This window comes from Gopherus evgoodei, chromosome 4 (assembly GCF_007399415.2).
Source record: "Gopherus evgoodei ecotype Sinaloan lineage chromosome 4, rGopEvg1_v1.p, whole genome shotgun sequence".
In the NCBI taxonomy this organism is placed as follows: Eukaryota; Metazoa; Chordata; order Testudines; family Testudinidae; genus Gopherus; species Gopherus evgoodei.
The window spans coordinates 152,074,066-152,096,632 of record NC_044325.1 but is presented as its reverse complement, the minus strand read 5'-3'; the positions used below and the strand labels follow the sequence as shown (position 1 = coordinate 152,096,632).

Genomic DNA, 22,567 nt, shown 5'->3' with positions numbered 1-22,567 from the left:
AGATCCATCCTCTTTGGAAGCCCCCTTGGTAGTTGAAGGCTGCTATCAAATATTCCCTCACTCTTCTCTTCTGCAGAAGAAACAAGCCCAGTTCCCTCAGACTCACCTCATAAGTCATGTGCCCCAGCCCTCTCATCATTTTCATTGCCCTCCGCAACAGTTTCAGCTCATCTCAACTAACTTATCTTTCAGTGCAACGACCAATAATCACCATCTTTGCGACCATCTAAGAGACTGGAGAAACCCTTATTTGACATCTAAAGACTCTCTCCAACTAGAAGGGAAGTTGTTAAAATGAAAGCCTTAGTCAATACTGTACATCTCACAGGCTTTAACTGTTTTGCCTTCTTTTCTGAATCTTCAACAAAAGGATTTTTAGTGAGGTATTTGAGGTCTCTGTATACCAAACCCCGAACCTTGTTTCACACTTTTTAATGTTGGACAATGACATTGTTAGGTTAACACCTTTGGCCCATTTATTCCATCTAAATTAATGCCACAGGTGTGCATCAGTTTAATTAAACCCGTTTAAGTTAATCCGGTGCATCTGTTCCAGTTAACCAGGGGTAACATTTCCCAAAGAATCTAAATGACTTAGGAACCTGAATCCCATTGATTTTCTAAGACTTGGGCTCCTAAAGGCCAAATGTCACTTTTGAAAATGGGACTATGGCTCCTAAACCACGTAGGTGCTTTTGATAATTCAACCCAAGGCCCTGCTTATTAGAACCTCATGTACAGACCAGCCCAGACCTCCATGTAGACTGTTGTTCTATGTCGCCCACTTGTGGCCAGGCTGTAGAGAGCGTTAGCCAGCTACTTCCCTTGAACTAATGCATTGTGTTTATCTCAACCACTGGACACTCATGTTTTAAGACCCAGAAGTGTCGGGTTTGGTCATTGCATGGAGCACAGGAAGGGCCTTTGTGCAATGAAATGCAGGATTGTCAGGCCCGGCAGGGAAGGACTGACCCATTGCGGCTCAGGATGAGCCGGATATCCTGGTAGGCTCGCTTTGCATTGTCCGTCAGCACCTCAATGAGCAGCGCAGATCCCCCAGGGCCTCTGGCTTCGTAGAGCAGGTACGAGGAGCTCTTCCCTTTGTCCTGCAGCGAGAAGGGGCAGATTCAGTTCTGCAGCTGGGCTTATGTCTTGGGAGGTGTTAGGGGGCTTTCCCTTCACACCCTCCCCTGGTTCTTGTCATGCAGTCAGAAAACAGAAGACTGAAAATCCAAAGTGCTGGCAATTTGTGTTCCCTGTGAGCTGCGCACTTGGGCGGCCACGCAGGAGAGATTCAACTGCTGCCCAGCTGATTAGAGAGCCTGTACAGCTAGCAGTGTGTGTTCAGTTGCCCCTCCCCTCCCACTGCTCTGTACTGCAACTTCTCCCAAGACGGTCTTGCTGGCTATGCCAAGCAGGGGTGGGGAAAGGAGGGTGCTGATGTCAGGGTGTCCTGCTCCTCCAGCCCTTATACCCCATCTCCACAGAGCAGGGCAGAGGGGACAGCCTGGCTCAGGACTAGGAGAGGCTGCAGTGTGAGGTCTGAATGGTGAGAGGCTGGGTGCCTCTCTTAAAGAGACAGTGCACGGTTCTTGAGATTTCGCCAGCAGCCAGCACTCCGTCTGTCTCTCTCTCTCTCTCTCACACACACACACACACTCTCTTCCCCCTCCCCCTGTAGCCCATCTCTGTAGAGCAGGGGCAGCAAAACAGGGCTCAGGACAGAACAGGAGAGCTTTCAGGGAGTGTCTTAAAGAGACAGTGCATGGCTTTCTCCAGCAGCCAGCACACACCCAGAGTCTCTGTGACACACACAGTCTCCTTCACACTCACCTCCCAACACATAGTTGTATTATTGCCGTTATTTCTTGGTACTTCCTTCAATGCACTTATAGTCTCTGTAATTTTATTCTTTCAAAGTGTGTTATTTTAGTGTTTTGACTGGTCTATTCATTTAATAATTTTTATTTCTCTCTTACACTTGAATTTAATTCTTTGAGCAGTGAGTTCTAAAATGCCTAACCTGTCCTCGCTGGACTAATTATCCTTATGGTAACTATAAAAATAAAATATATAAATATCTCTAGGGTTTTTTGTTTCTAATGGTGGCACACATTCACACATACCTCGGTGCACATACAATTTATTCCGCACATGGATGGAAAAAAATTAGAGGGAACATTGCAGGCAATGCAATGTTTATTGGGGTTAGTTTCAAGCAAGCATATCCATGGCTCTGATGCTTGGATATCCCTGTTCCCTATTCCCACTTCCTTAGCAGGCCCAAATATATCTGCAGTGCACGCCCCTGGTCTCACCCATTACAATTTATGGTCATGTCCCTTTTTGGAGGGTTGTGAGTCTGGGGTCGTGGTACCACCTCTTCTGTATCCCATGGGAGGGGTAAGGAGTGAGGTTATGTTCTGGCCAAGGCCAGGCCTTTCTTTGGCCTTTAGTGTTTCTTATGCCTCCCCAACATCCCCTCTTATTCCTCCTAACTGGTTGCTTGACATTGGCTTGAGAGAAGTGCCAGGCAGCCTTCCAGCGTACGCTCAGATATTATACTCGCCACCATACCCAGTAACACTTAACTTTCTCTCTCTTCTCATTGTATGAACAAGCCCATCTGGCTGGGTAGAAGTAACACACAGTGTCTTTGCTCACAGATATTAGTAAGGATCAAAAGAGTTAGTAAGGAGAAGAGCATCAGAAGTCCAGCCCAAAATTCTGCCCCAGGCTAACAAACAGGCCAATATATGACAGAAGGGCCTGGGGGTAACAGTAAAGGCCAAGTCTCCATCCATCACCAGGCCTCAGATATACATTACTGGTGGCTCCTGTACTACCCAGGAATGGCTCCTGCTTCCTCTCTGGATACACAGGCACAAGGGCCCCAACGGCAACCTGGAGCCATAGAAACATTCTGAATTTGTATGGTATGGAGTGGAGCACCGGTTAGACCTGGAAACTGGGGCAAAGGAGCGGGGCCTCTGGAGCAATAGATTGTAGGCTTTGCCATATGGGATCAACACCAAGGTCATAGAATCCTAGAAGATTAGGGTTGGAAGAGACCTCAGGAGGTCATCTAGTCAACCCCCAGCTCAAAGCAGGATCAACACTAACTAAATCATCCCAGCCAGGGCTTTGTCAAGCCAGGCCTTAAAAACCTCTAAGGAAGGAGATTCCACCACCTCCCTAGGTAACCCAGTCCAGTGCTTCACCACCCTCCTAGTGAAACAGTGTTTCCTAATATCCAACCTAGACCACCCCCACTGCAACTTGAGACCATTCCTCTCTGTTCTGTCATCTGCCATCACTGAGAACAGTCTAGATCCATCCTCTTTGGAAGCCCCCTTCAGGTAGTTGAAGGCTGCTATCAAATATTCTCTCACTCTTCTCTTCTGCAGAACAAGCCCAGTTCCCTCAGACTCACCTCATAAGTCATGTGCCCCAGCCTCCTCATCATTTTCATTGCCCTATGCTGGACTCTCTCCAATTTGTCCACATCCTTTCTGTAGTGGAGGGCTCAAAACTGGACACAATACTCCAGATGTGGCCTTACCAGTGCCAAACAGAGGGGAATAATTACTTCCCTTGATTTGCTGGTAATGCCCTTCTAATGGAGCCCAATATGCCATTAGCCTTCTTGGCAACAAGGGCACACTGCTGACTCATATCCAGCTTCTCATCCACCGTAACCCCTATGTCCTTTTCTGCCAAACTGCTGCTTAGTTAGTTGGTCCCCAGCCTGTAATGGTGCATGGGATTCTTCCTTCCTCTGCACTTGTCCTTGTTGATCATCATCAGATTTCTTTTAGCCCAATCCTCCAATTTGTCTAGGTCACTCTGGACCCCTCCCTATCCTCCAGCATATCTACCTCTCCCCCTAGTTTAGTGTCATCCGTGAACTTGCTGAAGGTGCAATCCATCCCATCATCCAGATCATTAATGAAGATGTGGTACAAAACTGGCCCCAGGACAGACCTCCTGAGGCACTCCGCTTGAAATCGGCTGCCAGCTAGACATCGAGTCATTGATCACTACCCCTTGAACCCGACGATCGAGGTCCATCTAGTCCAGTCTCCTATCACTGACAGCACCCACAGCCTAAACTTCAGTCCAAGCCCAAACATCTACGTGGCAATTTCATAGCCTTGCAGCCCAAGCCCCATGAGCTCGAGCTCAGGGTGACCAGACGTCCTGATAAAATCGGGACCGTCCCAATATTTAGGTGTTTGTCCCACCAGCAGCATTTGCCTTCCCACTCCCCCACCCCCACCCCGCTGCTCCACTGGCAGCACTCGTCCTTTTTTTTTTTTCTCTATCAGAGGACCCCGCACCCCACGTGTCCCGATATTTCCTCCCTCTCATCTGGTCAAACCAGGTGACCCAGGGCAGCCACAGATATTTAATTGCTGTGTAGACATATCCATGGCAGTGTTCCCTCTAATTTTTCCCACCCACGTGCGGAATGAATTTTGTTACGTGCACCAATATGGAGGTGATGTGAGACACATCATCTTCACATTGGTGCACATAACAAAATTCATGTGGCATGCGTGGGGCCAACGGGTTCTTGTGGAAGGGGGTGTTACAGGACTGGGGCAGAGGGTTAGTGTGCGGGAGTGTGAGGGCTGTCACTGGCAGTGTGGGCTCCAGGGTGGGGCTGGGGATGAGGGGCTCCGGGGTGGAGCAGGGGGTTGGGTACAGGGGGTGAGGACTCCAGCTGGCGGTACAGGCTCTGGGGTGGAGATGAGGGGGCAAGAATTTAGCAAGATTCAAAGAGGGACTGGATATTTCTACAGACCACAAGAACATCCAGAGCTGGAATAATTAATGCAAACAACTTCTGGCAGGGATATTAAACCTCCTGCTTCAGGGCTTGAACTGACTGTAACTATTACAACCAAGCTGAGACCTAACGCAGGATGATTATCCCCACATCTGCTACTGAGGGATTCTTACACCAGCCTCTGCAGCCTCTGGTACAGGAAACAGGACACTGGAGTGGATCAGAACAGAGGTGTGTCCAGTCTGGCAATTCTCTATGACCTAAGTGATTTGCCCAAGGTCACAGAGAGAGCAAGTGGCAGAGCTAGGAATAGAAACCATAAGTCCTGTAGCCCAGCCCAGCACCGAAGCCACAAGTCCAGCCTCGTTTAAAACGCCCAACACCCCTCTGCATAGCCTGGCCTGGCCCAGAGAATGCAGCAAGGCTGCAGACCATGAGCCCCTCTGCCCCCCCCAAGCTGCGCTGGCAGCATCTGGCTACATACCCCTCCCTTGATGGCAGCCTCAATGGATGCTTTGGGCATGCTCTTGCTCCGGCATTGCTCGATGATGTTGGCCAGGTTGGCATTGACATCAGGGTTGGGTCCCCCCTCTGCAATAGGACAGAAAGGGGGTGTCACAAGGGAGACATGGCTGGGATCCCATTCCAGAGCAGTCCTGACTCCCAGCCCCCATTGCTATAACACACCAGTCTCCCTTCCCCTCTCAAAACCGGGGATAGAACCCAGGTGTCCTGACTGAGAACCCCCTGCTCTAACCAGCTATCCCCCTCCAAGAGCCAGGGATAGAACCCAGGAGTCCTGATGTCCCTGGTGACCCTCCCTGCTCCAAACCACCTGTCTCAGGGCTGTTCCTCCCTTCAGCCACCATAAGCTGTTACCTCAGGCTGCCTGAACCCCAGGAACTGGGCTGCCCCCCTCTTATGCGAAACAGCTGCTAGAGTGAAGCATAGACCCAGCCACCTTACAGGAGGTGCTGTGGGACAAAGGAAAGGTCCAGTGGAGGAAGAATGAGAAGGGAAGAGACACTACCCCACAGACCAGCATCCTCTGCTCCAGCAACTAGGGAGGATAACAGAGGTTAGGGGCAGCAGGGTCAGTGCTAGTGGTCAAGGCTGGGCTGGCAGGGCTCTGTAGCCACAGCTTCTGGCTAAGGATGGGCCCCATCTGGTACTGGGAGGCTGACAGGGCTCTGTAGCGCTCCCTCTGGCTGTGGCAGGGCCTGTGAGGCACCGGGAAGCTGGCAGGGCTCTGCAGCGCTCCCTCTGGCTGGGGCTGTGTCACACACAGGAGCCACCTCTCCCATCCGGTACCTTTCACAGCAAAGCGCAGCAGCATGGTGAGCTTCTGGAAGAGCCGGCTGCGCTCGGCATCCCGCGGGCCCTTGATGTGCTTGACCTTGGACCATTTGTTGTGGCCAGCGGGGGTGGCACCTGAGGTGTGCAGAGCCCGGCATGATGAGGAGGAGGAAGGGGCAGCCAGCCTGGGCGCCAGCTCCTTCAGCGCCAGCACCGAGGTCAGAACACGGCACCTGTATGGGGCAGCTGCCCTCCCCATGGCACTGGGCAGGGACATGGGGGTGAGCTCCTGAAACACACACAGGTTACACAGCTGGGAGGCAGCTCCTGTAACACACACACTGCTCAGCCCCCCCAACACACATACACACTACAGCCACGTGTGAGCTCCAGTACCCCTCATACACACACACACAGAGTTCTCCTCTAACACACACATTACAGAGCAGCCGGGGTGTGATCCCCTGTAACACACACACACACACAGCCAAGCAACAAATACAGCCCGAGCCATCTCTTAGTGTGACACACACGCTGCACAGCCTGTCCGGGGCCTTCTTGTACACACTAGTCCCCGCTCCCCTCCCAGAGCCGGGAGAGAACCCAGGCGTCCGGGCTCCCGGCTCCCCACGGCACAGCGGGGACCGGGCTGCCCCCTTACGGGCTCCTACCGCCCAGGCAGCAGGTGCCACGAGCGCTCTAGCGGCCGGACTCGGGACCCAGGCGTCCGGGTCAGCTGGGCCGGAAGGTCCCTGAGCTGGGGCCTCCCCCGGCTGCTGGTGCCGGCGGCGCAGGCGCGGGGCGGGGCCAGCCCGGCCCCCTGGGTCCCAGCCCGGCCCCTGCGCAGGCGGGTCCCGGCTGCAGCCCGAGGGCGGGGAGCGGGCGAGGGGCGGCCCCGGGGAGGCGGCACCAGCTGCGGGGCGGGAAGTCGCTGCCCGCGCGGAGGAAGCGGCCGAGGCCGGAGCCGAGCCCGGCGATGGCTGCAGCGGGGTCGGCGCAGGTAGGACGCGGGGCGGGGACTCCCCGGCCGGGCACTGGCTGGTCCCGGCTGGGGGCCGAGCCGAGGGGGCCGGGACCCGGGTCCCTCCCGCGCTAGTGACCGCGGGGCCGGGGGCTGCAGCAGCCGGAGCGCTGGGGTCGGGGAGCGGCGCTGGGGCCCCGGGACACCACCCGCAAACCCGGGAGCGTCCCTGGGGCCAGGGAGGGGAGGATGTTGGCCGGGCGGAGATGGGCGCGATCCCCTTCCCCCGGGTCCCTGCGGGAGCTGTGCGGGGTGGGGAGTCTCCCTGGATCACAGGTGCTGGGCGGGGGGTTCCCTGGGAGTCGCTCCCCTAGAAACCGCGTCCCCTGCTGAGACTCCGGGCTGGGGGCTGGAGCGGAAGGTGCTGAGTGTGTAACGCTTGTGCCAGCAGCTCCAGGTGGCGTTTGAGGACGTCGCTCTGTATTTCACCCGGGAGGAGTGGGAGCTCCTATCTCAGCGAGAGAAGCATCTGTACCGGGACCAGATGCTGAGGAATTATTGGGCCCTTGTTTCCCTGGGTAAGGACCAATTGCGCTTCTTTTTAACAGCTGTGAAATGCCTGGGTTCCCTCCATACCTCAGCATCTGGCAGGGAAATAAATAATGGTGCTGCTGCTGCAACAGCTCCCCACCTCCCCCAAAAGAATGAACACCGCACATTTAACAACTGTACAGCTGAACAATGCTTGCACCCTCTGTGAAAGAACTGGTAGCTCTGAATGGCGCCACCTGGTGATACCTGCCATGACATGTGGCCGATGCCTTAATGACATACTGCAAACTGTTTTCAACAGCTGTAAGATGGCAAAGGAGCAAAGTTCCCTTCTTCCAAAATCTTCCCCCATGGTACATTTTTCAGGGAAGAGTTGGGTAAGTGAATGACGAGAGAGAAGGTGGTTGAGGACTTTCTACTCACCCTGTCTCTTAGTCTGAGAGTAATGGGTGTTCAGTGGTGTTTCAACTCGTTAAAGAAAATCGGTGTCTCACAGTTGTCTTATGAAATGTAGTGCCACAAGGTAGCATAGAGGCCAAGATGTTAGCAGAATGGGATATTTCTATGGAACATCCATTCTAGAGTTCCCCTCGTAAGGATTTAAAACTCAACCCCCACTGCAAATTGAGACGGGTCATAGACACTGCTGCTTCAGAGTATGAACTGAACCTGCCTGGTGGGAGACAAGAAGAAATCTCCTCTAAGGAAGGTTTATTTCATTATTCTCCTGCTTGGGATCTCTTGCACTTTCCTCTGAAGCAACAACCGAAATCAGTGTCCTGTCGTGCCAGGTGCTGTACAGACACACCCTGGCCGAGGTCGGGGGCCTATTGTGCTGGGCTGCGCCAACATATAATTGAGCCCCTGCAGCCAAAACTTTAGTAATACAACTTTGCCCCCAAACAGGCTATTCAGATTCCAAACCGGACTTAATCCACCAGATCGAGGTAGGGAAGGCAGAGCTCTGGATCCAGGATGCTGAGGACTGCAGGGAAAGCTCTGGGCCTGAGAGCCCCTCCTTGGGTGAGTCATAATAATCAAGTCCCTTCTGATTTACACACCTGCTAGTGAAGGGCTCCTAGATGTAGAAGGCAAAGGCAGAGCGAGATCAACTGGCTGGGAGCGGAAGGATTCTCTGCACCTTGAGGTCTTTAAACCACAATTTGAGGACTTCAGTAACTCAGACATAGGTTAGGGGTTTGTTACAGGAGTGGGTGGGTGAGATTCTGTGGCCTGCGTTTTGCAGGAGGTCAGACTAGATGATCATAATGGTCCCTTCTGACCTTAGAGTCTATGAGAAGGGAGACTAATTGAGGCTGGGAATTAGAGGCCAATGTTTATCTTGGTGGGAATGAACCACTGGGAGAGCTCCCCTCAGGACACAGTGGATTCTCCATCACTAGGAGTGTTAGACCCTCAGTAGAGGTCTCCTTACAGGATGGGGAGCAGACAGATACCAGACACGGCATTGGTATATAATACTCTAAATGCTCTTTAGTGATTACAAAACAAACTTTACTCACTCCACGTTCACACCCCAAACATACTATCCCAGAGTCCAAAGGTCAGAATGGTCCCGATGGCCAGTTGAGATTCCTTCCGATCATAAGATGCGGGGAGCCGGGGAAACCACATCTGTATCCACATGGGGCTCTGGATCAATAAACAACTCCAATTTGCAGAAGTCATATGCAACTATTTATAGTCCATTCTGTCACATCCTCAGTTCTTTGCCTTTGCTTACTAGGCCTTCTACCCACACAATTCCAAAGAGACAATCCTGGGCGAGCTGCCATGATCCAAGGCAGGCCATATCCTTCAATTCTTGTACAATTTTATATCAGTCCAGCTGGTGGTGTTTCCTTTTCTGTTCTTTTTCCGTGTTTTTCTCTGAACAAAACAAGATTGTTTTTGCTCAGATAGTTCTAATAGTCCTTGACTGTATATTCTTGCTTCGGTTGCCAAGTTGCAACGCACGTATTCATGTCAAGGGTGCGTCATTCATACCAGGCCTCAATGACATATCCATGTAATATGTTATAGATGAATTACAATGTGTGTGTGTGTATATGTATGTATGTGTGTATATATATATCCCAACATCCCCCCCTCTTGATACATGATTAATGCCATTAATTATTGTATCAATTCATAATGTCGCAAGCAATGCAATTTTATATATCACTTGCTCCAAAACTACTTGTCGCTTTCTTATTCGGCAGTATAAACATAGCCTAATAAAGGTTAATACAATAATTAATGCAAATAAAATCACAATAGGATGTAGCGTTTAATTTAGAAGAGTTGTGACACTGGGAGACCATCCTTTGAAAATATCATACCAATGTGAAATTGCCAATTCTTCTCCTTCTTTCCTCAATTTTAATATTTGACCATTGTGGATCAAAATGTTTATTTTTCCCAGTTGAGCAGACTTAGATATTATCTTTTGCATATTGCCTGTTTTTTTCACTTTCATTGTTCCCAATGTATCCCCAGATCAAAGGACCAGTCCACATCTTTTGGTTCCCAAACAATTTCCTTTTTTAAAAATAGAGGACCTCGGTAAATAATTCCATTAATAATGACCTCTGTTATATTACCTTTTCATGACTCAGTTGGGCCTTTTTCTGTCATACTTCCCCAAAATACATGTTTTTCGGTGGCTACCACACAAACACACCCGTTGCCTAAATCAAACACTCTTGTGCCATGAGAGGCTAAATATTGCATGATATGTTGTCTGCTTGAATGGTTCAAATGACATCCCTCTAGGGACCAAGTTAGTTGTGGGCACACCCATTTACGTCATCCCCACTCTTCACGATGTTTCATTAATTCTACTAATTTATAATCCTCCTCTTCTTGAATTAAGTGTGTCCCACTTATTTCTATTTGCTATAAGTCTTCATTAATAATTTTTGGGAACACCCAGGCCATTGCTGCTTTTTTTGCTTCCCTGTGTTGTGTAACAGCATTCTGCCTTTCCACTCCACTCTCAGAGTGGCTTGATCCCAATTAAACTCCATATATTTCTTCCATCCTGCAATTCGTTGATTCCATATATGAGGATCTTTGAGCCATTCAAAAGGCCGTGGTCCATTACTTAACAGTGAAGTTTGCATCTGTACACATCGTTTTATTGTCAAACTCAGACACACCAAATAGATTTACATTTAAAGACGTTTTCAAGGGTTGTGCTTGTTTCAATTGGAGTTCCACACTTCTTATTCCTTGTTCCGATAATTTGCCAAAATTTTGTGTCACGTGTGTCTGTATAGCCCCCAAAATCTTACCAAAGCTGACATTTTCCCTTGCAACATCTCAATATCAAATCTTTTGGCCTTAGATATTCCTATGTCCCATTTTTGCCATCTTCCCACCATATTTCAAATTTTACCTGAAAAGGGTTTTTCTTTACATCTGGTTTTGTTTGGTCCTGTTTTTCCCATTCTGTCCCACGAATAATGTATTTTTCCCTTTGATCCATACCTCCATCCTAGAGGTGCTCCCATATGTATATCCATGTACCCCTCAATTTCTCCAAATACTCTAAAAACTTAAAAGCCAAAAACCTTATTTTCACCCTTTTTGAATTATGAGGATCCTCAATATTGAAGTCATGGCCATTATTCCATAGGAATAATATCCAGTGCTTCCAGCTGTATTATTCTAAATACTTACGCTGACCTCTTCTATCTTCAGTCGAGCTCCAGTATTATTTTTTTTCTTCCTAAAATATAACGCACACAACACAATTCTTCTACTAAGCACAAAATGCTGAGAAAGCATAAACAATAAACCAGTTATAAAAATTGTAGCACTGTATCCACGCTCCAAATCCAAGGTCCGTACAGGATAATCTCCATGCAATTGGGCATTCCTTTCCCTCTGTAAGATAAACTAAAAGAAAGGAACATTATTTAATCTTTAGGCCATAAATTTAATTGTGATGTGTGGACTCACTTTCCCTTTTCCCCTTTGTTAATCTGCACTACAGAAGATGACATTTTGTTCATGATGGAAAATGGTCCAACCCATCTAGATTCCAGGACATGATTTTTCTATGCTAATTTCAAATACATTTTCCATAATTTACTGTCCTGAGCCACACGAGAATCCACATAGTCTCTTGCTTTTTCAATAGCGTCAGTTTAAATTCCGTTTTCTTAAGTTCTGTTGGTAACGCCCTTACCCACTGGGTAACTGATATCTCCTCTTCTTCTTCTGGGTACAATAAAGAGCTTCACAATCTCATAGACTTTCCAAAGAGCATTTGTTAAGCATGGTAGTCAGTACCCAATAGATCACTACTTCGGATGGCTGCCAACACCATTCACAATTTATCATTCCAATCTTTGCCAGTTTCTTGCACTACTTTGCATAGAGCTTGTTTAATAGTTTGATTCATTGTTTCTACTGTCCCTGACGATTGAGGATGATAGGGGATATGTAGTTGTTGGTTTATTCCTAAAGCTTTTAATAAACTTTTAATTACTCCTCCTACAAAATGTAGGGCCCATTATCTGAATCAATTACTTTTGGAGTTAATAGAATCATAGAATATCAGGGTTGGAAGAGACCTCAGGAGGTTATTTAGTTCAATCCCCTGCTCAAAGCAGGACCACCACCAACTAAATTATCCCAGCCAGAGCTTTGTCAAGCTGGGCCTTAAAAACCTTCAAGGATGGAGACTCCACCACCTCCCTAGGTAATGCATTCCACTTCTTCACCACCCTCCTAGTGAAATAGTGTTTCCTAATATCCAACCTAGACCTCCCCCACATAATTTTCCATATCTACTAAACACTACTTCCCACAACTTTTTGGCAGTAGTCTCTGCAGTATGATTTCTGGTGTGAATCGCCTCCACCCACCCAGAAAAGGAATCTACTATCACTAATAAATACTGATTTCCCCCTTTAGATCTTAAGCACTTTATCAATATAATCAGCCTGTATTCTACTCCATGGCCCCACAATTCTTTGGTGCAACACGGGTCTCGAATTCAGTGGTGTATTCCTGTCTGCTGCACACCTTATGCAGTTTTTAACAAAATTTTCTATGTCCTTTTGCACCTTAGGCCATATTCCAATTTGTTTTATCTTAAAGAGAGTATTCTCTATTCCTTGATGCACTATAGAGTGACACAGGCTAATAATCTCTTCTCTTTGAAGTTTGTCAGGTACCCACTTTTCCTCTCCCGTTTTTTTTATTTACCGCATGGCCACCTTGTGTATTTCAGTTTCCCCATTTTTCCTCAGATTTAACCTCCTGTTTTATGACTTGAGCTCTGGTAACTACCATAACTCTCAAAGGTTCCTTTACTGCTAATTTTTTTTAAAAAAAATTCATTTCCTTCTCGCTTTTGGTGACCTATAATATGTCTTTCTTTTAATTTTCCTGGGTATTTTTTTCAACCAATCATAGATTTCCAATCCTTCTTTTGGACCAAATTTCCCCCCTCAGCTGTTTCCCAATGATTCTTTGTCCAAATCCCAATCCAGTATATCAGTCCTTGTATCACAAAGTCTGAATCCATATAGACATAAGGACACTCTGCAACATTATTTTTCTGTTTAAGCAGATCACTCAAAGCTCTGAGCAGAAATCAGACTTTTAGAACCAGAAATAGTTTCCCCATCAATTTGTACAGCCGCATATCCCATATATTTCTTGGAGTTCTCATGGTATGAACTACCTTCTGTAAACAAAACTCTTTTTCTCTGAGGCTTAACACTTCATCTACCAGGGGGTGCTTCTTCAGCTAACCTCGGTTTGGTTTCTGGAAATGGGCATTCATGCTCCTCTCCTTCCGTCAGGAGGACATAGGGTAACATCACGGCTTGTCTGTTGTTCTCACAAGTAACATCTCTGTTAGTTAACATCAAGGGCCACTGGCCCATCCTGGCATTCAATACTCCTTTTTCCTGCAGTTTCCCTGATCAAATATATTTCAGGGGAGAGGTGAGGTGTTTGTATTATAACAGGGGCTGTGCCAGTAGTCAAAGCAAAAGCTTCACTGGCCCATACAGCAGCTAAACAGTCTCTTTCACAGATCCCAAACTGCTGCCCCATAAGGGTTAATCTCCTAGACGCGTACGCTACCGGTATTAACTTTTCGTCAATTTCCTGCATTAGTACCGATGCTAGACTTTGTTGGGTTGCTGCCAACTTAATCACAAACGGCTTGTTTATCTCTGGGAATTTCAATGCTGAAGCTTGCATCAAGCTTGTTTTAAATGATAAAAAGTGTCTTTTTGTTCAGGGCCCTGCTCCCATGCTCCTTTCTTTTTTAGTAAATGCCACAAGGGTCCAGTGATAGCGGCAAAATTCCAGATGTGTTTCCTTAAATAATTAAATCCTCCTAACATCACCCTCAAGGCATGAGACTCCTCTGGCCTTGGTAAATTCATTAATGATTTCACCTTTTATTGATCTACCTGAATTCCTTGTTCCCCTAGGGTCACCCCCAAATAATTCACTCTCCTCTGCACTAGTTGGGCTCTCTCTTTATTAGCCTTGAAACCCATTTCCTGGATGAGTTTCAACACTTTTTTAGTCCACTCAGTCACCTCCTCTCCAGTGTCCTTCCCTTCCCCCTCTCCCCCACCAAATATGTCATCTACGAGGTGACGTTCTCCCGATCCTCTTTGGATAATTGATCCAGCATTGCTGCGCAATAGCCAGAGCGCAGTGTCAGCCCTGGGGAATTTTTAAATAAGTCCTGTTGTCCCTTAACAGTCAACGCAAAGCAGGCCCAAGAATCTGGATGCAATGGTGAGAAAACAATTTGCCAAGTCTATGACAGAGAATCCTTGTATTCTTTCCATCACTTGAAGTAGATCTGTTACTATTGGTGCCATGGGGGGTGTAGCTTTATTAAAATCCACTGTCAATCTCCAGTCTCTTGAGGCTTTTAATACGGGCCAAATTGGGCCATTGTATGCAGAATTCTCCCTTTTCAGTCACTCCCTGTTGTTCTAATGATTCAATTATTTTCTGAATTCCTGCCTCTGCTTGCACAGGATATTTATATTGTCTCTGCAGTGGCACGTTGTCCCCCAGGATTTTAACACATGCTTTGATTTTTACAATATTTGGCTTTATTCCTAATCCATACATCAGGAAACTCCTTTACCCACATCCTGTTGATCCAGTATAATCTCCTCCACTGCTTCTGCAGCACAGATTCTTGGAATGTACCCTGCTGTCAGGACGCTTTCCGTCCAGCCGCGCATGTGCCACAGAACTGCATTGGTTAAATCCAAAACGAACCGATTCCTCTACAGAAAAGGAGTCCCCAATATTACTGGCTTAGCTGCCCGATCTATCTGAAGCATTTGTTCTTTAGAACAAATATCTCCCTCTGTCTGGGTATAGCTTTCTACTGTATGATACATTTTTCCTGTCACTCGTTCCCCAGTAAAGGAGGCTGCTGGAATCTCTGACACGCATTGAGTCAAATCACAACTTCTATTTACATTAGACCATTATCCTAGGCCTCCCGTCTTAATCTAGTTACCATCTCCCACTTCTGGGAACCCATTTCCAATGGAAGCTACTTGTCGTCAGGGCCTCCCTATAGAGCGGTTTCTCTGAAACCTCAGCTGCAACTCTTCTCTGCTCCTTAGATATTTCCTCTTCCATCCTTTGCATTTCTTTGATCAATTCATCTGTGCATCTCCCATTCCACTTAGCCATATCTTCCCCCCTCAGTTTCAAATACCTCCAAGCAATATTCCGAATCATATCTACTCCTTTCTGGGGCTCGAATTAACTCTTTCATTCCTACCACTTGATGGTCTAATTTATCTTTGTCTGCCTTAATCCCTTCCCAATCCACCATTCTCTTTTCCAATTCCCTGTTTTGTTTCCCCATTTGTTCTAACTGAGTTTGCATAATCTGTGCTTGCCTCACTTCCCACTCCAAATTTCCCTGGCAGGTTTTAGAATAATCTTGCAATATTTGTAACTCCGCACAGATTTCCCCCTTACATGCTGTTGACTTTTTTACAGCTTCCCACAACAGCCACACTACAGCCGTTTGCTTTTTACTGGCATTATGCTTGTACAGCTGTACATATTTCTCAAACATGTTTTCTAAGATATCAGTCATTACACTGGACTCCACTGCGCCCTTCTTTGGTCACGGATTCACAGGCCTGTGCTCTCTCAGCTCCTCACGATCCCAGGGAGGAACCCCTTCAGTGCGACAGACCTTCTCAGAGGTTCACTCTCTCCCGGGGTTAAGCCATAGGCTCCTCCGCCTCCTGGAACCGCACCTCTCAGAGCCTTCAGCATGCCTGTCTCTCGCTAATCCCTCTTCATTCTACTGCTCCCCAGTCATTCACTACAGGATGCTCTGTCCACGGGGTGCAGTTTATCCCACTGCTGCCACTAGTTGTCACGGAGTCACCGGGCCAGTGCTTACACAGCTTCAACCTTCCTGGTCTGACCTTGGAGCATTCAGCAATCCCCTTCCACACTGTGTGCTTCCCACAGCAAGTCCGCCTGGGCAGGGCTCCTGGGGAAGCCAGATGGCCCTGCAACCCAGGTCTGCAGTCAGATGTGACTCTCAGCCAGCCAGTAAAACAAAAGGTTTATTAGTCGATAGGAACATAGCGTAGGACATAACTTGTTAGCACAGAAATCAGTGACTTTCAGCCAAGCCCATCTTGGGGAGTCCTGGGCCAGAAGCCCTGAACTCCCCCTCTTCCAGTCCCCCAAAGCAGACTCCCAGCAGCAGGACCTCCGACCCCCCAACCTTGCGTCTTCTCCTTGTCTTTGTCTCACTTCCTGGGCAGTGTTACTTGATCATCACCTGGTTGCATCCCCCTCCTAGGTCTCAGGTTACAAAGGGCACCGGTTATAGCATACATGCAGACAGCTGGAGCAGCCTCACCTGCCCCAGAGGTCTTAGCCAAAGGCACACACCCCTGTTCCCACCACTGAGATATTGGTGCAGCACACAGGGAAACCAAGGCACACATTATTCATGCAAAATGGTAAAACTCACATAGGCTCAACAGTAAGACTCACATACAACATAACAAGGGGAAATCCCCACTTCGTGTCAAGCCTGTAACATATTACATGGATGGGTGTGTGTGTATGTATTTTTTATAGAGAGAGAGAGACACACACACACATACAGTCTGCTCCCAACAGTAGTAGCTTTGCCTAGACTATATTTCTCTAGTTTGTTTATGAGAAGGTCATGTAAGACAGTATCAAAAGCTTTACTAAAGTCAAGATATGTGACATTTATTGCATCTCCTCTATCCACAAGGCTTGTTACCTGCCAAAGAAGGATATCAGGTTGGTTTGACATAATTTGTTATCGGCAAATCCATGCTGACTGTTAGCTCTTACTTTATTTCCTTCTAGGTGCTCACAGATAGAATGTTTGATTACTTGGTCCATTATCTTTCCAGGTACTGAAGTTAAGCTATCTGGTCTATAATTCCCTGAGTTGTCCTTATTCTCTTGCCTATAGCTAGGTACTATATTTCCAGTCCTTGGGTCTCTCTACCATCCTCCACAAGTTCTCAGAGATCATCACTAATGGTCAGAGATCTCTTCATCCAGTTCCTTAAGTATTCTAGGGTGTATTTCATCAAGCCCTGCCGACTTGAAGACATCTAACTTGTCTAAGTAATTCATAACTATTTCTTTTCCTATTTTAGGCTCAGATCCTACCCCATTGACACTGATCTTCATTATGTTAGTCAACCGATCACTGCTACCTTTTTGGTGAAAACTGTAAATAAACCCCTCTGATTGAAATAAAAACAAAATCTGTTTGAAAACAAAACCAGGGCCCAGTTGTGCAGGCACTGCCTGTATCCTGGGCAGGCTACAATTTAAGCATAAAACGATACCCATGGGAGCAGGTGCTAGGCGCTGCACAAACAACATTGGGTAGAACCACCCTTAGTCAAACTGCAGATTTGTTGCGGCATTTTGTATCAGAAATTACAGAGCAGTTATATAAGTTTAGTAAAGGTCACAGGTCCTTTAATTTACTGTGACAGCTCCATGATTTTTAATAAAATCTGCCTTCCTCGCCCTCCCCAAGAGGCACTAGCCACCCAAAGAAGCACCTTCCCCCAGTGCTGCAACCCTAACCCCAGCCTGGTGCAGAGGGGTCGGGGTGGGCCTCAGTGGATCTGGATGGCAATGCCATCCACTGAAGTTTGGCCCACCTCCCCCACCATCATGACTGGTTGCGGGGGCATATCTGAGTGGCACTGGAACCCAGCAGGCCAGGTCTCAATGTCCAGAGCAAGGTGTTGGGTCCAGCCCTGTGGGATAGGAGCTGCCATTGCAGGGTGAGGCACCCATCCAAAAAACAATCACAAAGAGATGGGGAAATCACCCCATCTGTGACATTTTTCCATCTTTGTTGAAGGTGTAGTTTTAACCCTGAGCTAACATTGGGATTGCCTCTGCTCTCTCCAGCAGGGCGCAGGATCCTGGGAGGAAAGAGGGCACAGGCTGAATGTGGGGAAACCGTGGCAGGAAAGCAGGATCCCACGGCTCACAGAGGGAGCCATGCACAGGACGCAGTCCATCCCCAGGGTAAACTCAGCCAGAGACCAGATGTGGCTACACACCAGAGACTCCCCATGGGCCAGGGTCATCATCACTGCATTGACTGCGGCAAGAGGTTCAGCAACGCCTCCGCGCTGACCCAGCACCAGCACACGCATGCCAGGGAGCAGCCGTATCGTTGCTCTGACTGCAACAAGGGTTTTGCAGAGAGCTCAAGGCTGAGAATACATCAACGCACACACACCGGGGAGCGGCCGTACCGTTGCTCTGACTGCCACAAGGGTTTTGCACAGATTGCATACCTGAGAATACACCAGCGCATGCACACCGGAGAGCGGCCGCGCTGCTGCCCCAACTGTGGCAAGAGATTTGCACACAGCTCAAGCCTGAGAACACACCAGCGCACGCATACAAGAGAGCGGCCATACCACTGCACTGACTGCGGCAAGGACTTTGCAGAGATTGCACACCTGAGAATACACCAGCGCACGCACAACGGGGAGCGGCCGCACCGCTGTGCTGACTGCGACAAGAGCTTTGCACAGATCGCACACCTGAGAAGACATCAACGCACACACACAGGAGAGCTGCCACACCACTGTGCTGACTGCGGCAAGGATTTTGCACAGATTGCATATCTGAGAATACACCAGCGCACCCACACTGGGGAGCGGCCATATCGCTGTGCCGACTGCGACAAGGGCTTTGCACAGATCGCACACCTGAGAATACATCAACGCACACACAGTGGGGAGCGGCCATACTGCTGCATCAGCTGTGGGAAGAGCTTTGCAGAGAACTCAAAGCTGAGAATACACCAGCGCACGCACACTGGGGAGCGGCCGTACTGCTGCACCGACTGTGGCAAGAGCTTTGCAGAGAGCTCAAGCCTGAGAATACACCAGCGCACGCACACCGGGGAGCGGCCGTACCACTGTGCTGTCTGTGGAAAGGACTTTTCACAGATCGGACACCTGAGAAAACACCAGCGCATGCACATGGGAGCGGCCGCATCACTGTGACGATTGCAGCAAGAGCTTCAGCAAAGCCAATACACTGACAAACCACCAACACATAAGCACACCGGGGAGCGGCCGCACCGCTGTGCATACTATGGTAAGAGGTTCAGCAATGCTGCCAAGCTGACCCAGCACCAGTGCATAATCTCCTACCTGAGCGCACACCAGCGCGCGCACACCAGGGAGCGGCCATACAGCTGTCACGATTGCGGCAAGAGCTTCAGTGGCACCAATGCATCAATGAGGCATCAGCACACACACACCAAGGCTGGCCATTCCAGTGCACTCACTGTGGCAAGAGCCTGCACAGAGCTTATACCTGAGAACACACCAGCGTGTTCACAGCAGGGAGTGGCCATACAGCTATGCTGATTGGCAAACGCTTTGCTCAATTGGGCAACCTCACCTGGCACCAGTTGACTCACCAACGCCCCTCTGCCACCGCTAGGGCTTGACAGGCTTCTGGCAGCTGGCGGGCCTGGCACAGTGCCAGCAGGAGGAGACCAGGGAGTGGTCCTGTCCCCGTGATGCCCAGCAGAGAGTGTGTGGGGCAGGGAATGGGACTTTGCTGAGCAGTGTGGGGAAGAGCAGACAGGTGGGGGGATTTTAGAGCAGATGGTCACAGCCTACTCCATTAGGGACCCCCTGCCTCTAGCTGCCATCCACGCAGGTGTCTGTATTCCCTTCTTCTCCCTCTCACACACACATCTAGCTATGAGGCAGCCAGGACAACCCCCCCATCTAGATGGGACCATGTCAGGAACTTCCCCCCACTGCTACCTCGGTTCCAAGCAGGGGCCGACTCTCAGGGGCCATCTGGAGCTGGGATTTGCATTCCTGTCTCAGCATGGATTGGTCTGAGGGACGGGGTAGGACAGCCTGGTGTGTGACATTTAAAGACAACTCAGGAACTGCTCATGCTGTCTACTTTAAATTCGAATGTGATGAAGAACTGCTACATATCTAATCTGTAACAAAGGTCTGTCTAAGCAGGTGTTTCTTTGCTATTAAAGGAGCTGATACATTCGAGTGGCATAGGGAAAAGCCAACATGAAGTGCAAATCTCTCAGATCAACCAACCAACCAAAATGTTCTAACGCCTAACTGACCATGAGGCCTGATGAACTGTGACTGGCAGGTGCACACAGAGACTTTTGCATTACTCCTTGGGGAAAGCCGTGCTAAAAAATTAAACATTCTGCAAACCCTATTTAAAAATTCTGCATATTTTATTTGTCAATATAACACACTATAATCACGCTAGCTTCCATTGTTTTGGTTATTTCAAAATACCTGTCAGCTACTATGTCTAAGCTGAAATCACAACTGAAGGGTGTTTACCAGACACGTCTGGGGAGTGGATAAGTGTTTCTCAAAAACAAAGAAGTTAACACTTCCAGCCCATGTGTCCTCAAAGCTGAGGGGCCATCACCTATCAGGTAGCCATTCTTTGGAAAGGGAGACAATCAGGAACAAACAGACCTGCATTTAGAAAACAACAGCATGAAACCTCTTTGCCACCAAAGTTCACGTCTCCTCACTCAGCTGAGAACTTTGTCTAGGGGTCACTTAAAAAAAAGCATTTCAAAGGGAGATTGAATTATAAAAGAGAGGGGCAAAAACACCTCATTATTTCTCCCTGTTCATCTCTTGTTATCACCTAAGAGGACAAAAAGAAGAAAAGAAAAGCAGCTCTTGGACCTCAGGAACTGAGCCTGACCTGAAAACTTGGTCAGCAATGCTACTGGAAACCTGTGCTAAGGGACTTCACCTCGCCCGAAGTCTAGTTTGTTCAGTTTAGTACTAGGAAGTGTTTATCTTTTTTTTTTCTTGCAACCATTTCTGACTTTGATGACTCATCACTTGTACTCACTTGAAATCTATACCTTTGTGATTAAATAAATTTGTTTTCTTCTTTAATTGAAATGAGTCCAGTATTGTGACCTGTGTGGGTATCTCTGTTTGGGGTGGGAAACTGTTATATCTTGATCCCCTTGGAGGGGCAAGGGACCTATTATATCAGGATTGTCCAGGAAAAGGCTGGGCAACAGAGGCTGCAGATTTTTTGGGGGAAATCTGGGACTGTGTGTCTGTTGGGGTCACCCTGTTGTAATAACCAAGGCTGTGAAAGCCAGAGTGTGAGCTGAGTATGGCTGGCAGGCAGCTGCTATACACAGACACTCAGGGTAAGACCGGTTGTAGTGAGGCAGCCTGCCTCCCAGCCACCCCAGAGATAGATGAGCCTCTCCGGATACCAAAGTGGGCGGAGTCACTGGAACCTGTGCTCACACCCCAGAGGTCAAGGCGCAGGACCGGAAGTATAAAAGCCCAACCCCAGGACTCAGAAGCTGCCTGGCCGCCGGAGAGGCCGGACTCTGGTGCCCTAGCTCCCGCTGGGGAGACTCCTGGCGCCTGTGACTGAACCGAGGACTGGCCATACCCATTGAGGCCAGACACCGACCAGATGATGGGGAAGCCAGTAAGCCTACCAGTAAGAAGGGACCCAGAGTTGCTTCCCGGCTTACCGCTCGCAGAGTACCCCGAGGAGCCCATGGTGCTCGATGCCATAGAGGACGCCGACCAGATGCAGGTACTGATAGAGCGGGAGGTCGGAAGTAGCCTGGGGGCAGCCGACACTAGTCTGGCTGCAACACACCCAGAGCTGATGTCAGTGTGTTGCGGCCAGGATCCCATTGACACAGCAGCAGGCTGTCAGGGCCCCGGGCTGGGATGCAGAGGAGTGGGCGGGTCTGCGTCCCCCCTGCCACCCCACTCACGGGTGGCAGTCTCCCCCTCGCCCGACACTCAGGACCAGGAGCCTGGGCTTTGCCCTTGAACTGTTTGTTCGCTGCCCCACCCTGACCTAGGGCCTGGGCTTATTACAAAACTCTCTGCTCCGCCCCTGCCTGCGGGTCTGACCCCTGAACTGCTTGTTTGCTGTCCTGTCCTGCCCTGCCCTGACCCAGGGCCGGGCCAAGCACTGAACTATTTTTGCTTAGCCCCTGCCAGGCGGGGAGAGGGGACCTGAGCCCTTGACTGTTTTCTGCCTCACCAGGCAAACTTGTCAACTCACCGAACTTGTGTAGTGAGGTGGCCTGGCTCCCAGCCACCCCAGACAGGGGTGACTCCAACAGCACACCCCTACACCGGTGTCACGGAGTCCCTGGGTGATGCTTTGGAACTGCTCCCCACAAAGCCAGTCAGGACTTTGGGGAGCCTCCTCTCCCTCGGAGCAGACTGTCTTCAGGGCAAGAAGCTCACATGGCTTCATCTTCCTGGGTCTCTCCTTGGAGCATTCAGCATCCTCTGCCCCTCTGTGCACTTCCCACAGCGAGTCCGCCCAGGCGGGGTCCTGGGGAAGCCAGAGGGTCCTGCACCCCCACTTCGCAG

General features: G+C 49.0%; 2 protein-coding genes across 4 annotated transcripts in view; one reads left to right on the top strand and one right to left on the bottom strand.

Moving 5' to 3' along the window:
* Window positions 1–22,567, bottom strand: part of LOC115651458 (translational activator of cytochrome c oxidase 1) — a 38,060-nt gene that overhangs the window by 5,316 nt on the left and 10,177 nt on the right. Inside the window, exons 1-4 of one of the 3 annotated variants that reach the window (XM_030562538.1) lie at window positions 6,760–6,870; window positions 6,104–6,377; window positions 5,277–5,383; window positions 973–1,106 (exon numbers count right to left, since the gene is read on the bottom strand). In XM_030562538.1, coding sequence (XP_030418398.1) covers window positions 973–1,106; window positions 5,277–5,383; window positions 6,104–6,365 — 503 coding nt within the window. In that variant the 5' untranslated portion in view covers window positions 6,366–6,377; window positions 6,760–6,870. The other 2 variants (XM_030562539.1, XM_030562537.1) reach the window with 2 other exon arrangements.
* Window positions 7,030–21,097, top strand: LOC115651426 (zinc finger protein 664-like). Its single transcript, XM_030562456.1, has 4 exons — window positions 7,030–7,088; window positions 7,498–7,627; window positions 8,508–8,624; window positions 18,066–21,097. The coding sequence occupies exons 1-4, from the start codon at window positions 7,065–7,067 to the stop codon at window positions 19,178–19,180; spliced, it is 1,386 nt and encodes a 461-aa protein (XP_030418316.1). The 5' UTR covers window positions 7,030–7,064; the 3' UTR covers window positions 19,181–21,097.